We start from the raw sequence: 15008 nt of genomic DNA, 5'->3' as shown, positions 1-15008 counted from the left end.
TAATGTTAGTGTAACTTCCCATTTTTCTATTAGGTGGCAGTAGCACACCTTTTATTGAACAAATTTCAGTATTATGACTTTAGTGTAACTTCCTATCTGACCACCAGGTGGCAGTAACACGCCGGTTATTGAACCAGTTTATTTCATGGTTCTGAAATGTAAGGAGTGAAAACCATAGCATTGTGATGTTTTCTATCGCTAGTGTAAATTCCTATTTGTCCACTAGATGGCAGTAACACACCAGGTTTTGTACTGCATAGAATATACTTTAGCTGTAGGAAGTCACAAGTCACAGTTTCTAGGGGGACAATTTACAAAGTTACGCCCGCAGGACACAGTCCATAGAGGTCATGCGTAGTTCTTATTTTGTCTCCATTTCGGAGCCATTTTGCGGAGGACATTGCAGCCAATATGAATGGTTCTTTGGTCCTCTTACATATGGCGGTCGCCTTGGATCCTGGAGAACTCGCTGCCCCGGCAGTGCAGACATGTTTGGTTAGCCATGTGCAGGTTTGTCTTTCCTCTGGTGTTCGGTGTGAGAGGTGTCCAGGTGGAGGGATGGTGAGTGTAGTGGCTCCGGGGTGTAGGACATACAGAGTACAGAGGGTTATGGTGATTCTTATAGGTTGTCTGGATTATACAGCTGAGAAGAAAGGCTGGTGTACATGTGATAGAGGAAAGCCAGGGGCTGCCATGGCTGACCTCCTCCTACAATACACATCTCCTGGCTCTGGCTGGCTGCAGTACTTCCCAGATGACTGAGCTGAGAGAAGGATGAGGATGTCAGTGCGGCCCGCTCTCCTGTACAGATGAGTCAGGTTCATGGAAGAAAGATTCCAGGTCCCCGGAAGTGATCTAATGTGAGCGCCATCCTGTGTACTGTGAGCTCAGGACTGGCAATGATGATGCACCCTAAGGGTGGTGTGTCCATGACAACCTGGGCTCACAGGAAGTGGGCTGTATAATGCCAGCTGTCAATAAGGTGGTATTATCCCCAAACATGAAATATATTGCAGCTTACAATTCACTAGATGTGCTAAATTAGTCTTTTTTCCCCCTCTGTTTTCACCAGGTGATCTGGCCAGTAACACACCTCCTGTATTAGAGTGCCCCCACTCTGGATGAAGGAGCATAGGGGGCACGTTTGGGCACTTCCACTAGTTTCTATTAGGGAGCCTATATATCTAAATGGAAGCATTTTATTTTCCTGTGATTTATATTCCTAGAAATAACTGGATTGTGTAAACATGGAAGGGCGACCCGTTCCATCGGAACCAGTTTCATGTGAAAGGACTGTGCTGAAGAACCCCTCTGAGTATCAGTACCTGAAGATCCAGCTGTGAGTTGCTCAGGCACAATACACTAAATATAATTATAGATGAACTTGGCCATATTTGGATCCTAGTCTGAACCCAAGGAGCGAGCCTGCCAGGAAGCTGTCGCCTGTACTGGTCCAATCATCGGTGGCCGAGTAATTCCCTGCAGCTGCACATATACCAGGGGCGTGTATACATCTGGCTGTGGAGTGGGGAATGCCTTAGCTGCAGATGATTAGCCCAGTACAGGTAACAGTTCCTGATGGGCTTGCTGACCTGGGTTCAGGCTAGGATCCCAGGTTTTATTTTGCATGTCCGGCGTCACTTCCGGTGAGTGGAGCGCACGCTGAGTGGTGCGTTCCAGCGGCCATCTTTGTGGGATTTATATATGTGTGGTCTCTGTGGAGCTTCTGCTGGAACCTGGGACTGTGATGTGAGATTCTGTGAGAGGTTACCTTGCATCTACTGTTCATCTGGAGAGAAGCTTGCCTTAATAAATATGCCTTTTTAAAGTGAAATTAATGTGAGTGGCCTTAATCCTTGATTTCACATATGAAATGGTGTCTTACAATATTACACTATTTGAGATTTTTTTCTCCCTGGTCGGATGGTGGAGCCCATGTTGGAGGAGAGGATTCCTATAGAGTGGATACGAAAGAGGGTGTAGGATCCCATAAAATTCCTAAAAGGCGTTTTATTCACCTATATCTGGTGAGTGCATTTGATATTGGTTTTCACGGGTGGAAGGTGGAAGTTTCTTTACAAGAAGAATGTGAAAAGATTTCTTTCTTTTTTTTTTTTTTTTTTTCCTTTTTTTGCACATATATTTTTGAATATTTTTGAACTTTAGTTTATTTTGATGGATTTCACTATTTATATAAGAATTTGATGGACTGCACCATTTAAATTGTATTTTGTTTTACAAAAAATTTTTTTGCACTTTTTTGATTTTATGTAGAGGTCTATGTTTTGCGCTGTTATTTTATTTTTTCATATATTTGTGTTGTTCACATTGCACAGCAGCAGGATAGTACCTGTAGTAGAGTGTCTCACTAGGCGCAGGAAGATATCTTATAATAGGATCCAACCACGCCCGTGTTCATCCCTAATTATAGGAGCTCTGTGTACTTACTGATATACTTGTGTTTGGTCTGCAGAGTATTTCAGCGTGAAGGTGTCAAGCTGACTGCAGCTCAGTACAAATCACTGATTGTGTCTGCTGTAAAGGAATTGCATGGAGAGGTAAGTACCGGTTGTGTCTGATCTTCATGGACTGTCCACTTTTATGGCTTCCAGTACCAGGATAGAAGACTGAGAATTTTTCTTCACATCCCTACATGACAAAATTGTTAATCTCCCATCACCATAACTTCCTATGCTCTTTAGTAAAAAAAAAGCACACAGCCGACTAGGCTGACACTGTTCACTGGTGTTCAGATGTAATTACATATAAAGCAGTCATGTGTGCAGGGATGGATCCGTGCCTATAGACACAGAGGGGTTGATTTACTGCAACTGAAGAGGACAAAATCTGGTGCAGCTCTGCATAGAGACCAATCGGCTTCCAGGGTTTTTGTCAAAGCTTAACTGAACAAGCTGAATTTAGAAGCTGATTGGCTACCGTGCACTGCTGCACCAGGTATTGCACTCTCCAGTTTTAGTAAATCAACCCCAGAATGTCCATGTCCTGGAGCGCACATCCATCCCGAACAGCAGATAACCACTCCATGTGCAATTACATGCAAACAGATACAGACCTTGTCAGCCTGTTATTGATTTATACAGGTTTCCTGCCCTTCCACTGCTGATTGGAACACCTGTGTTACCTCCGCAGAACTATGTTGGTCTGGGCAGTGTACGGCCCAAATCAGCTGTGTGCATGAGCCCATCATTGGAATTATTTTCACTTTTCTGATTTTAGTATTTTTTTTTAATTGATTTCAAGCATACAGCATAGCAGCCACGTTTCCATGGATCTAGTAGTGCATAGTCTCAGTGCAGTGTGTGTAGGGCTCTGTTCACGCCTATGCAGGTGTTTCTGTATTTTGGTGCATCACATTTAGGGTATACATTCATTTTGTTTGGCTTCTCATGTGCAAAAGTTGACTTTTTTTCCCCTTAATCCCACTGCACCAAAACACATCACACACATTTTAGCAAGGTGTGTTGGGGTGTCGCTATGTGCCTGCAAAAAGGATGCACGCTTTTTGTTCATTGCGGGAATTCATGTGATTTTTTTTCATGCATTACCACATCACACAAATGTGAACTTAGCTTTACAGTTGTATTCAGTGCAAGACTATCATTCAGTTGGAATGATTCACGACAACTGATTCTGTTTGTGAATAATTGTCTTTATCCCTTTGGTTCTTCAATGTGGATGCTAATCAGTAAACCACTCTATCAGAGGCCACCCTATCTGTACATGAAAAAAAAGCATAAAAATGTGGCACAGCAGGCACAACACATGTAAATATGTGAACTCATAGTAAAAATGGTCCTCTTAACAATTGAAGTGGTTGTAAACCCTTAGGGCCAGTTCACACTACATGCATTTCAGTTGCTTTTTTTCTGCCTCCACATTACACAGAAAGTAGGTTATATGGTTGTCAATGTCATAGTTCACATCAGTGCTTGCAGTTCCAGTTGCAGAAAAAAAGTAGAACAGATTGCATTTTTCCTGCACAGAACTGTATTGGAACGCAGTAAAACGCACTGGAATGCACCAAAAGTGCACTGAATTGCACATGTCCCTATTTAAATTGAAGAGAAAAAAGGGTGAAAAAGCGCATCTGGACTGCGTTTCTATGGTGTGAATTGGCCCTTTCACATACCCAGTGAAGTGACTAGCCTCAGGTGATACACAGAGATGAAACAAATCCTCCTTCATAAGTTGGACCTGTTTATCTACAGCTATCTGTCCTCTAAATCCATTCAAAGTGCAGAATTTACACAGGATCTCTCAGCTCTGAATTACAGGGGTCGGGGAGCTGAAGTTACACTCAGTGAGAAGCGTTTCCAAAGCCGATTAGAGGGAAGGGACACACACCCTCCTTCACACAGCACACAGGAACATTGCCAAGGCTGTCAGTTACAGGATGTGCCCTCTCCTGTCATCTTTTTTCTCTTGGGGTCAGGAAAACTTGTCACAAGTGACTGCAGATAGAGGAACAAGGCAGCAAAAAGAAATTACGCTTAGTGCCCTGGGTGATACAAATACACAATATAGAAGGATATATGTTGTTCATATTTCATGTCAGAGGTTTACAACCACTTTAACTCAAATTGAGAACTGCCTGAGGGTGCATTGTAGTTTCCTTTTTAACTGATTGTGACATGCAGAATACTCCATTGTTACCTGTGATTTTATCTTATTTTTCTGTGATTGGTTATAATTGCCTGTCTCATTATTAACTGGTGTAAAGAGCAACTAATAGACAGACACTAAGGACTCATTTTCTGTGCGTGAATCCACCTCAGAGCTGCATGTAGGCAGCTCATAGAAGTGGATTCACACGCAGTAGCTGCACGAACACAGAACCTGTGCATTCGGATCCATGCACCTGCTTGCATGTGAAATTATGACATGTGATTGTGTCTGTAAAGCCGCTGCACGTGCATCCACCTCTGTGGGCTGTCTGTATGAAGTTCCAAGTTGGATAACACGCAGCAGGCAGCAGCTTAGATCGGAGGATGGGTCTGATCTAGGGTTGCCACCTCATCCTTTTAAACCCGAACACTTATTAATTACACCGGTTCTGAGGCTTATTTAATGCAGACAAGGCACTATGTGAGTTTAATTGCCTCCTTAATCAGCCACAGAACCTGTGTAATTAATAAGTGTTTGGGTTTATACGGATGAGGTCTGATCACTCGTATGAATGAGCCCCTATGAATAAAATATTTCATCCCTGGCCATAATATGTAAAGCCAACACTTTTTGTTTTGGAAAGAGTATCAAGAGCTAAAACCCCTTTGCAGTTATTTTGCTGCATTTGCTCATCTGGGGACATTACTTCCTGTCCTGGAAATGCAACAGAAAGTGAGAGGAAATCCATTTCAGGGAACAGAAATTCCATTTAGAAATTTGCCACAGGAACAGCTGTCCCCATTGGAAGACTTTTCCTCACCTCTTTCTCTGGAGACAACACTTACATTTTGGATTTTTGCTCATTTATTGTCATGACAGAGGGGTGAATCTACCTATCATAGTCAGAGACCTCAATAAAAACATGACAGAGGTTTTAACTTTTCCCTACACTAGCTAAAAAAAATCCTTTATATACAGTTTAGTTCATGACAATTTCTGCTATTCAGTCCACTGAGTTATCCTTTTCTTTGTGTTTTTGTTTCTAGGTGGGAGCCTCTTGTCCCTTGGACTTGTTAAAATATGATGATAAGACGTTGTGTGCAATATTGAGAATCAACAGCAGGTATGTGAAGAACGTGTAAAGGAAGTGTGTGTGTATGTATGTATGTATGTGTAAGGTATTTGCTAAGAGGCATGGCGAGTGTTTTTCAGATCTAATTTGTTGCCACATGTTTCTGAAAAATGAAGAAAGAAAACAAAACATTTTCTTTTTTTTTCAAAACCCTGGTGACAAACATTTTATCTGTAAAATACTCCCCATGCCTCTTATCAAATTCCTTGGGTGTCTACTTTCCAAAAGGGGTCATTTGTACTATGAGGAAATATGCCCTTTGAAAGCCTGGAGGTGGTCATTGGTTTTTGGGGGCATGTATGTAGCTAGGCTGCCAAAATGTCTCTCACATGTGGTATGGCCATACTTGTAAGAAGTAGAATAATGTGTTTTGGGGTGTTATTCCACATATACCCATGGCATGTGCGAGCAATATATCATTAAAGTGACAACTTTGTGTACAAAAAAAAAGTCATATTAAAACCACTTCCAGTCCGGGCACTTTTACCCCCTTCCTGTCCAGGCCAATTTTCAGCTTTCAGCGCTATCACACTTTGAATGACAATTGTGCGGTCATGCAACACTGTACCCATATGAATTTTTTAGCATTTTTTTGAGACAGATAAAGCTTTATTTTGATGGTATTTATTCACCGCTCGGATTTTTATTTTTTTTGCTATGTAAATGAAAATGTCCAAAAATTTTGAAAAAAATTGTTTTTCTTATAAAATTTTGCAAATAAATATTTCATAATAAATCTTGACCAAAATTTATTCCATTATCTCTTTAGTAAAAAAAAAAAACCCAAATTAGTCTATAACCAAAAATTATAATGTTTAAACATTTTTTTTTTTACATTTTTATTTTATTTTCTTATATTTATTTTTATATACATACTGTCACCCTAGCAGTACAGTGTCAACATGGTGACACTGTACTACTTGTGTGTGGGGGGGGGGGTGATGAAGATTATTTATTTATTTTTTTATTTTACACTGATTGCTTTTACACCCATAAAGGCTGTAAAAGCAAACATTTCTCCTTCTCTCTGGCTGCATTGTTGCAGCCATTGAGAACTACTGTGTGAGCTGTGATTGATCACAGCTTGTCACATGGTACAAGGCTGTTGTGAATAGCCTTGTACCATGTGACCTCTGTGATCATTCATAGATTTCACACATAGTAAGCAGAGGTGTCAGAAATTACATCTTGCTTACTACTCTCCATGTGATTACTGATTGGCCAATCAGTGATCACATGATCGGGACCTTGCACAGAGGTCCCGTCTGACGATCGGTATTCCACTGTACCCGGAGGACACAGCGGGCACCGGGTTGCAGTGCTGCGCGCTCCCAGGGAGCGGGCACAAGCAGGGGGCAGGGAGGCTGTTTATAAATGGCCACCTGACCCTGCACTGCCACCGTCCAGACGTTTATATACAACAGCTGGACAGGAGGTGGTTATTATGGGAGGTAGAGGGCACTATTTTGGTTAGGCAATCTACAGCTGGCTGGAAATTTGGGAGGAGGGAGGCCATCACCCAGTGGTTGGGAACCACTTCCCAGGTGAGTCAAAGTACACGTAGTACTTTGTCCCATGTTTTAGGTGCTTTTTAACCTTAGTTATGAGGTCCGACCTACCCCTCCTTCTTTCCTGCCGCAGCCGAATAAACAAAAGCTAGAAAAGAGATGATTGATTCATTGCTGCAGCTTGTCTCGGCTATCAGTACTTTCCATTGGTTGAGAATTTCTGCCATAGGGGATAGATCTGTAAACTAAAATTCTAAAGATGGATGTTTTTTATAAAGCAAGCACATAGGATCATACATTTGCAATTTTTTTCAAAAGGTCTTATACTATTTGCAAAACTAAACACATACAGTGGGGAAAATAATTCTTTGATCCCCTGCAGATATTTGACGTTTGGCCACTTACAAAGAAATGGTCTATAATTTTTATTATGGGTGTGTTTTAAATGATAGAGACAGAATATCAATAAAAAAAACCCAGAAAAATCACATGATACAAATGTTATAAATTGAGCTGCAGTTCAGCGAGTAAAATAACTATTTGATCCCCAAGCAAAACATGACTTAGTACTTGGTGGAGAAACCCTTGTTGGCAAGCACATTGAGGTAAGATGTTTCTTTTAGTTGGTTACCAGGTTTGCACACATCTCGGGAGGAATTTTGATCCACTCTTCTTTACAGATCTTCTCTTCAGGTTTCATGGCTGTTGCTTGGCAACTTGAAGTTTCAGCTCCCTCCAAAAATGTTCTGTAGGATTGAGGTCTGGAGTCTGGCTAGGCCACTCCATGACCTTAATGTGCTTCTTCTTGAGCCACTTAATGCAGCAAAGTCAACCTGTATCTTTAGTAGAGAAATGTCCCCTAAAGCATAATGTTTCTACCTCTGTGCTTGACTGTAGGGACGGTGTTCTTGGGGTCACAGTCAGCATTTTTCTTCCTCCAAACACCGCAAATTGAGTTAATGGCAAAAGAGCTCAATTTTGGTCTCATCTGACCACAGTACTTTGTCCCAATCCTTCTCTGAATCATTTAGATGTTCATTGGCAAACTTCAGACAGGCCTGTACATGTGTCTTCTTAAGGAGGGGGACCTTGCGGGGACTGCAGGATTTCATTACGGCGTATTGTGTTACCAATGGTTTGTCTGGTGACTGTGGTCCCAACTGCCTTGAGATCATTCACAAGCTCCTCCCATATAGGTCTGGGCTGATCCCTCACTTTTTTCATGATCATCCTTACCCCATGAGGTGAAAGCTTGCATGGAGCTCCACACTGAGGGCGATTGATAGTTATTTTGTATTTCTTCCATTTGTGAATAATTGCTCCAACAGTAGTATCCTTCTCACCAAGCTTCTTGCTAATGGTCTTGTAGCCCATTCCAGCCTTGCGCAGCTCTACAATCTTTTCCCTGATGTCCTTTGACAGCTCTTTAGGTTTAATGGTGAGTTTGAATGGAAGAAAGAGATTCTGTGGACAGGTGTCTTTTATACACATAACAAGTTGTCGTTGGGAGTGCCTTCTTAAATTGACATGACTGGCTATGTGCTCATGTGGTACACAGATTAGTCTGTGGGATCCAGAATTATTGTTGGTCGGTAGGGGATCAAATACTTATTTTACTCACTGAATTGCAACTCAATTTATAACGTTTTGTATCATGTGTTTTTTCTGGAATTTTGGTTGATATTTTGCCTGTATCTTTTAAAACACACCTACGATAAAAGCTATAGACCCTTCATTTCTTTGTAAGTGGGCAAACCTAAAAATTCTGCAGAGGATCAAATACTTATTTTCCTCACTGTATGTAAACAAACCTCTAATTGCAGATGAGTAAGTTAGGAGACTGCTTTAATGCAAAGAGGTAGGATTAGAATCGTTTTCCCAACATTTAAAAATTGCACAATCCAAGGGGGTCTCGTCTTTCATTGAAAAGGAGTCTTTACATACTAAGCATGAGATCTTATCTATGGAGAATTGTGTGATTAGTTTAAAGTTCTGTACTTGCTAGCAGCACACTATTGTAAATGTATTTTCAGAACTCCATATTATGTATTGTCAATGGTTTATTGCATGTCTGATTAAGTTGACATTCTTTTCTTGCAGTGGATTTGTGAAGCAGAACCAGGAGTGCTCTTTGCGTGTTTTACAGGTAAACCTATCTGACAAGCTGTCACTGTACAGAACAATAACACTGGGTTTTCATGCAGGTCTGAGATCAGAAGCTCCTGCCAGTGAACTTTCTAACTGGACAGACTTGTTCTGTGATCCTTCTGAGCTTCTGGAATGGAAACAAAACCTAACACACCACAGATTTATTGTTACTGTTCAAGTTCATGTTTGCAAGAAAGCATACCTGGTATTTATATGCAGCTATAAAGTAGCATTTAAATATTAAGGGATCAGTCCATCACAAACATATCAGGTTTTTTTTTTTTTTTTCATCATAGAATGCCAGGGCTGAACAAATCCCAGGAACCAGGTAGACAATGTCTCTAACCTTTTGAGGTCCACTCTAGTTAGTGTATCTGGCTCCTGGGTTAGACAGACTGGAATTCATCTACATTTGTTCACCCCTGCAGTATGCATTATATTGCATCCTGGCATGACAGGTCTCAAAAGCATATAAAATTACATATAAAACTATAAACGCAAGCAGTGTTTATAAAATATACAAACATATTGATTCATGTTGATTATTAAATAAAGTATTATTTTTTCTCTATATATATAGGTTTCTCCCTTCTTGTTGGCACTGGCAGGTAACAGCAGAGAACTAGTCCTTGACTAGCTATTTTGAAAAATGTTCCGCAACTTGGTCACCCGAGGAACAATACTTGGTATTTCCAGCTGTCCATTATCATCATACAAATGGTACAACTTTGCATTGTGGCGGCCTTTACACCTGCGGGTTGGTGATAGTGCTGAGCTCCTTAGGATCTTCACTCAGAAGGACGTCGCCCTGTTCTCTGAACTTACTGGGGATACGAACCCACTGCACCTGGATGAGGAGTTTGCCAAGAAGACAAGATTTGGGAAACCTGTTGTTCATGGTGTTCTACTCAATGGCCTAGTGTCTGCGGTCCTGGGCACTAAACTACCTGGGGGAGGCTGTGTGCTTCTCTCCCAGGACATTCACTTTCCAGCTCCATTACATGCTGGGGAAGAGGTTGTAGCAAGAGCACAGATTACATCTCTAAAGAAATCCTTGGCTTTTATTAGAGTATCTTGTGTTGCAACGCAAAGCGGACAGACTGTAATGGAGGGGACAGTAAAAGCTCTTGTGCCTGAAGACTGATTCTGTAGTTCAACAGCAAAGAAGGAAAAAAGCTGAAATGTGTCCATTCTGTTCAAAACCATATCTTGCCTAGGCATAGAGTGTTGTGATGGCAGACTTTGCGTCAACATTTTGGAAACAATATTTTTTACTTTCTGCTCTAAACCATATCCAATAAAAAAAAAAAATTCACGTAAAAAAAAGTCAAGTTTGTTCAGAAATTTAGGCCAAAATGTATTCTGCTACATATTTTTGTAAAAATACCAATAAGTGTACAGTTGCAAGAAAAAGTATGTGAACCCCTTGGGATTACGTGGAGTTTTGCATGAGTTGGGCATAAAATGTGCTCTGAACGTCATCTAAGTCACAACAATAGAAGAACACAGTCTGCTGAACATAATACTACACAAACATTAGATGTTGCCATGGTTTAATTGCACATAACATTTATTTTATGTCCTGTCTTTTTAGCACACTACACTTTTTGTGAATGAGTATCGGTACTATGTACCTCATGCACATGGGGGGGCCGGGATCTGGGGGCCCCCTTGTTAAAGGGGGATTCCAGATTCCGATAAGCCCCCTGCCCGCAGGCCCCCACAACCATGCCCCTTTGACAGAAGCTGGTCGATTGGCTGGCTTCTGTCAGACGGGCTGCCATACACACAGGCCGAATGTCGGCCAGTTTCTATTGAACCGGCCAATGCCACCTGACATTCGGCCCGTGTGTACAAGGCTTTGCCTAGGTACAGTGGCTAAGAAATGAAGGTTCAGCACGGAGACAACTTTGGAATATGTAGTTCTTTAATTTCTTATAATTCTTGGCTGTGCTGATTTGTTTCAAGTTTCTGTAAATTGGATTTATTAGGCTCATGCACACTGGGTGTTTTAATAATGCTGGTATGTAAAGTCATGTTTAAAAACGTTTTTTAGCGTTTAGTGGCATTTTGCTGTATTTTTTCGTGTTTGCATTTTTTTTAGAGGTTTTTTTTACCGCGCAAAAAATTTTTTGTGGTAAAAAAAAAAGTCCAAAAACGCTGGTTTACCACGATTTACTATTTTTCAGCGTTAAAGCGTTTTTATAGCTAAAAAACTCTTCTAGAAACCAACTAGTTCTGAGGGGTTTTCCAGCCAAAAAACACCTCTGCCAGACAACATTGATTTACAGTCTATTCGTGCATGGACACATAGGATAACATGCTGGGGGTTTACTGGCTGTAGAAAAAAACCCTCAAAGCCAAAAACAGCCGCTGTAAAACGTCCAATGTGCATGAGGACTAAAAGATAACGATTCACAATACAATGTACAGTGAGGAACAGAAGTATTTGAACACCCTGCGATTTTGCAAGTTCTCCCACTTAGAAATCATGGAGGGGTCTGAAATTCACATTGTAGGTGCATTCCCACTCTGAGAGACAGAATTTAAAAAAAAATTCAGGAAATCGCATTGTATGATTTTTATGATTGTATGTGATTTTCTGAATTTTTTTTTTTTAAATTCTGTCTCTGAGTGGGAATGCACCTACAATGTAAATTTCAGACCCCTCCATGATTTCTAAGTGGTAGAACTTTCAAAATCGCAGGGTGTTCAAATATTTCTGTAAGTCAATAAAAATACAGAACAATTGGAAATTAAATGTGCCCAAGTAAGGAATATAAGAATAAATCTAGTGTGGAGTAATAGTGTTGTTTTTTTTAATGCTGGATGATTGCTCTGAGAATTAGCTGTTCATGATTCTTCTGTCATATAAATTATATGTCTGCCCATTCATTTCATGTTCTACAGAACTATAGACACCTGCGCTGATTCTCTGCACACAGATGTATGGATATTGGAAGAAGTGCTGTACTGTCACTGCTGAATTTCACACTAAAGTCTGTTTCCTCTCTTTCCGCACAAGGTCTAAGGACCATGGACCTGGATGTACTGAATATGTTCCTAATAGCTGGAGGTACTTTGCTGATCCCGATTTTGGCTTTTGTGACTTCCTTTTTCCTGTGGCCCGCCGCTCTCATCAAGATTTATTATTGGTAAGGCTGCGCTATTGAATGTGAGATGAAAATGCACGCACTGTAATATAGGACACTAGTATATGGTACCTGGAGCCCAAAAGTAGTGATTCTGATGATTACAAACGCCCACTGGTGACTGTTCTCTTAAAGGCTGAACTCCAGGAAACTTGAAATCATCCCTTGTAGCACACTGCAAAGGTTCAAGTAGAACTACAGGCAACACTATTTTACATTTTAGATAGAGTAAGGGAGGTTATTAACCCCTCTCAGTTTATTTTTTGCCATCTGTGTCCCATTGAGGAGATTTCCCTTCACTTCTTGTCCCATTGTCAGACAGGAAGTGATCGGAAATCCCTGCAAATTAAAGGAATTCCTTGGGGACGTCCAGGTCACCAGAACTAATGTCCCCATTGGAAGATTTCCCCTCTATTCCTTTTCTGGGGACAGCCCAAAATTAACCCCTCTCAGTTTATTTTATGCCATCTGTGTCCCATTGGGGAGATTTCCCTTCACTTCTTGTCCCATTGTCAAACAAGAAGTGATTGGAAATCCCTGCAAATTAAGGGAATTCCTTGGGGACTTCCAGGTCACCAGAACTAATGTCCCCATTGGAAGATTTCCCCTCTGTTACTTTTCTGGGGACAGCCCAAAATTTGAGATTTTCTTGTACTTTCACTGATAAACCGAACAAACAGAGAAGGTGAATCTCCCTAACTGGGACACAGACTTCAATAGAAAACTGACAGGGGTTCTAATCCCTCTCCACTCTATGCAAAAACTAAAAGAAGGTTTGCCTAGTTATACTTTAACTGTTTGTTTATGTCTAGGGGGTTGTTAAAGCAGTTTTACCTACCCGACCCTCTGCTCCTGCAGGCTCCTAAGCACTGCTAGACCAGTCCCCACAGCCTCTTCTCCCTGCACTCTTTTAACCTGGATCTCCTCCCTGTCTATGTACAATGATGTACTTGTCTGTTTTTTATACTATGCTTTCATTCTTAAATATATGAAAATCAAAACGTTAGCTGTTTGGAGTGCTGCCTACTATTTATTTATGGAAGTATGATTCCTGGGTCTTTCTTGAGGAAAACCAATCTGTGGTTCTATGGAATTAACCCTTTATGCACTGAGGTTGTGATTTGGATGTGCATTAGGTTACCTTTTGTTTTACACAACCACATGGTTGCCCTTTGCATGGTATAAACTAAGCTAAAGTTCCTGGGAGCCAGGACTCAGGATGTCGAGAACCACAATAAACATGGTCAGGGGGCTGACCCCAGGGATTGACTCCCCATACCTTGATCTGCACTGTGTCTCTATATCGAGGCATATGATGATTCTGTATACTATTCTTATGTTATTTCTGCCTGTCAATATTTTGCCATATGTTGTGCCCATTCTGAAGCCCATCACTCTGAAACAAACTGCCAAGAGACTAACCGGAATCTCCTTGATAATTAACTACCAAATGAGTATTTATTTTAACAGATTTAACAGTTTGACAAGATCAATGTACAGTCATAGGCATAGTTCTCATTATAGCTCAGCCCTAAAATTGATTTGATTTCATTAAAGTGTTACTAAACCCACAACAGTAAAATCAGTCTGTATATGCAGTAAAGCATGCTTGTTATACTCACTGTGGAACCTAAGGGGTTAATCCTCCGCATTGTGTAAAAAGGCCCTTTGACCCTTTCTTCTCTGTTCCTCCTCTTTTTCAAGCAACCTGCTCTTATCTCCTGAGAAGACAGACATTTTGCACATGCTCAATTTGGTGTGTATTGCTAGAGAGGTTTTTTTTTTTTTTTGGGAGAGTGCATGTGATCAGCACAGGGCCAATCAGCACAGGTCAGGGGTTTTGCATCCTCCTAGAGCAGAATGAAAACTCCTACAAGCTTTAACATGTGCTCGGCTGGACACTGCTGGAAGTCACAAGACTGCTGTAACTGCTGATGAGAAAAGGTATTTAGCAGTTTATATTCACTAAAATGGTTGCACTTCCATGTGATGTGTACTGTGGAAGACCAGAAATAGTGAATGCAGGGTCCTGGGTTTATTAACACTTACAGGAAACTGTGAATGAATGATGTGGCTATTTGGGCGGAGCCCCACATAGCCTTGCTAATTTTAAAAAGTGACAGCGGGTGCAGGGAGTGGATCCCCTGCCAGATGTCACATGGAGGGAGTGGATGGGGGGAAAGAAGGTGCAGGAGCTGGAACATGCTACATGTTCCACCCTAAAAACTTGACCTATACTAAACTTCTCCTACAAGCTTTAGCTAGTGCTTGGCTGGACACTGATAGAAGTCACAAGACTGCTCTCACTGCTGAGAAAAGGTATTTAGCAGTTTATATTTACTAAAATAATTGCATTTCCATGTTCTGTGTACTGTGGGAGACCGGATATAGTGGATGCGGGGTCCTGGGTTTAGTAACACTTTAATTTGTCTGATTGTGATT

At 41.1% G+C, this 15008-nt stretch overlaps 3 protein-coding genes across 5 annotated transcripts in view; all 3 read left to right on the top strand.

Moving 5' to 3' along the window:
- Positions 1 to 376: 376 nt before the first annotated feature.
- Positions 377 to 10133, top strand: LOC149436385 (ribonuclease P protein subunit p14-like). 3 transcript variants are annotated; one of them, XM_089661678.1, is made up of 6 exons: positions 377 to 510; positions 1227 to 1339; positions 2474 to 2558; positions 5673 to 5749; positions 9367 to 9412; positions 9995 to 10133. In XM_089661678.1, the coding sequence occupies exons 2-6, from the start codon at positions 1248 to 1250 to the stop codon at positions 10049 to 10051; spliced, it is 357 nt and encodes a 118-aa protein (XP_089517804.1). In that variant the 5' UTR covers positions 377 to 510; positions 1227 to 1247; the 3' UTR covers positions 10052 to 10133. The 3 variants fall into 3 exon arrangements, with proteins under 3 accessions (XP_089517804.1, XP_089517802.1, XP_089517803.1); XM_089661676.1 differs by having other exon boundaries at positions 497 to 561; XM_089661677.1 differs by lacking the exon at positions 377 to 510 and adding an exon at positions 573 to 860.
- LOC149436384 (hydroxyacyl-thioester dehydratase type 2, mitochondrial-like) lies at positions 10064 to 10740 on the top strand. Its single transcript, XM_089661675.1, has one exon. The coding sequence runs from the start codon at positions 10064 to 10066 to the stop codon at positions 10556 to 10558; it is 495 nt and encodes a 164-aa protein (XP_089517801.1). The 3' UTR covers positions 10559 to 10740.
- A 1343-nt stretch (positions 10741 to 12083) lies between these two features.
- The window catches only part of LOC149436383 (monoacylglycerol lipase abhd6-A-like), a 29832-nt gene continuing 26907 nt past the window's right edge, over positions 12084 to 15008 (top strand). The window contains 1 exon segment of the mRNA XM_089661674.1: positions 12084 to 12569. Within this exon segment, the coding sequence (XP_089517800.1) occupies positions 12364 to 12569 (206 nt within the window). The 5' untranslated portion in view covers positions 12084 to 12363.

The sequence above is a fragment of the Staurois parvus genome, unplaced genomic scaffold, assembly GCF_062004578.1.
Source record: "Staurois parvus isolate SC_StPar_1 unplaced genomic scaffold, SC_StPar_1.0 ptg001365l, whole genome shotgun sequence".
NCBI classification, from domain to species: Eukaryota; Metazoa; Chordata; class Amphibia; order Anura; family Ranidae; genus Staurois; species Staurois parvus.
The sequence above is the reverse complement of the archived record's forward strand: the minus strand, read 5'-3'. Positions and strand labels throughout refer to the sequence as shown.

Bases quoted from the DNA above. Each gene is read 5' to 3' on its own strand.
- LOC149436385 (XM_089661678.1), top strand. From the start codon at position 1,248: ATGGAAGGGCGACCCGTTCCATCGGAACCAGTTTCATGTGAAAGGACT. The intron at 1,340-2,473 runs GTGAGTTGCTCA...TTTGGTCTGCAG, and splicing joins CAGTACCTGAAGATCCAGCT to AGTATTTCAGCGTGAAGGTG. The intron at 9,413-9,994 runs GTAAACCTATCT...CTATATATATAG, and splicing joins GCTCTTTGCGTGTTTTACAG to GTTTCTCCCTTCTTGTTGGC.
- LOC149436384 (XM_089661675.1), top strand. From the start codon at position 10,064: ATGTTCCGCAACTTGGTCACCCGAGGAACAATACTTGGTATTTCCAGC.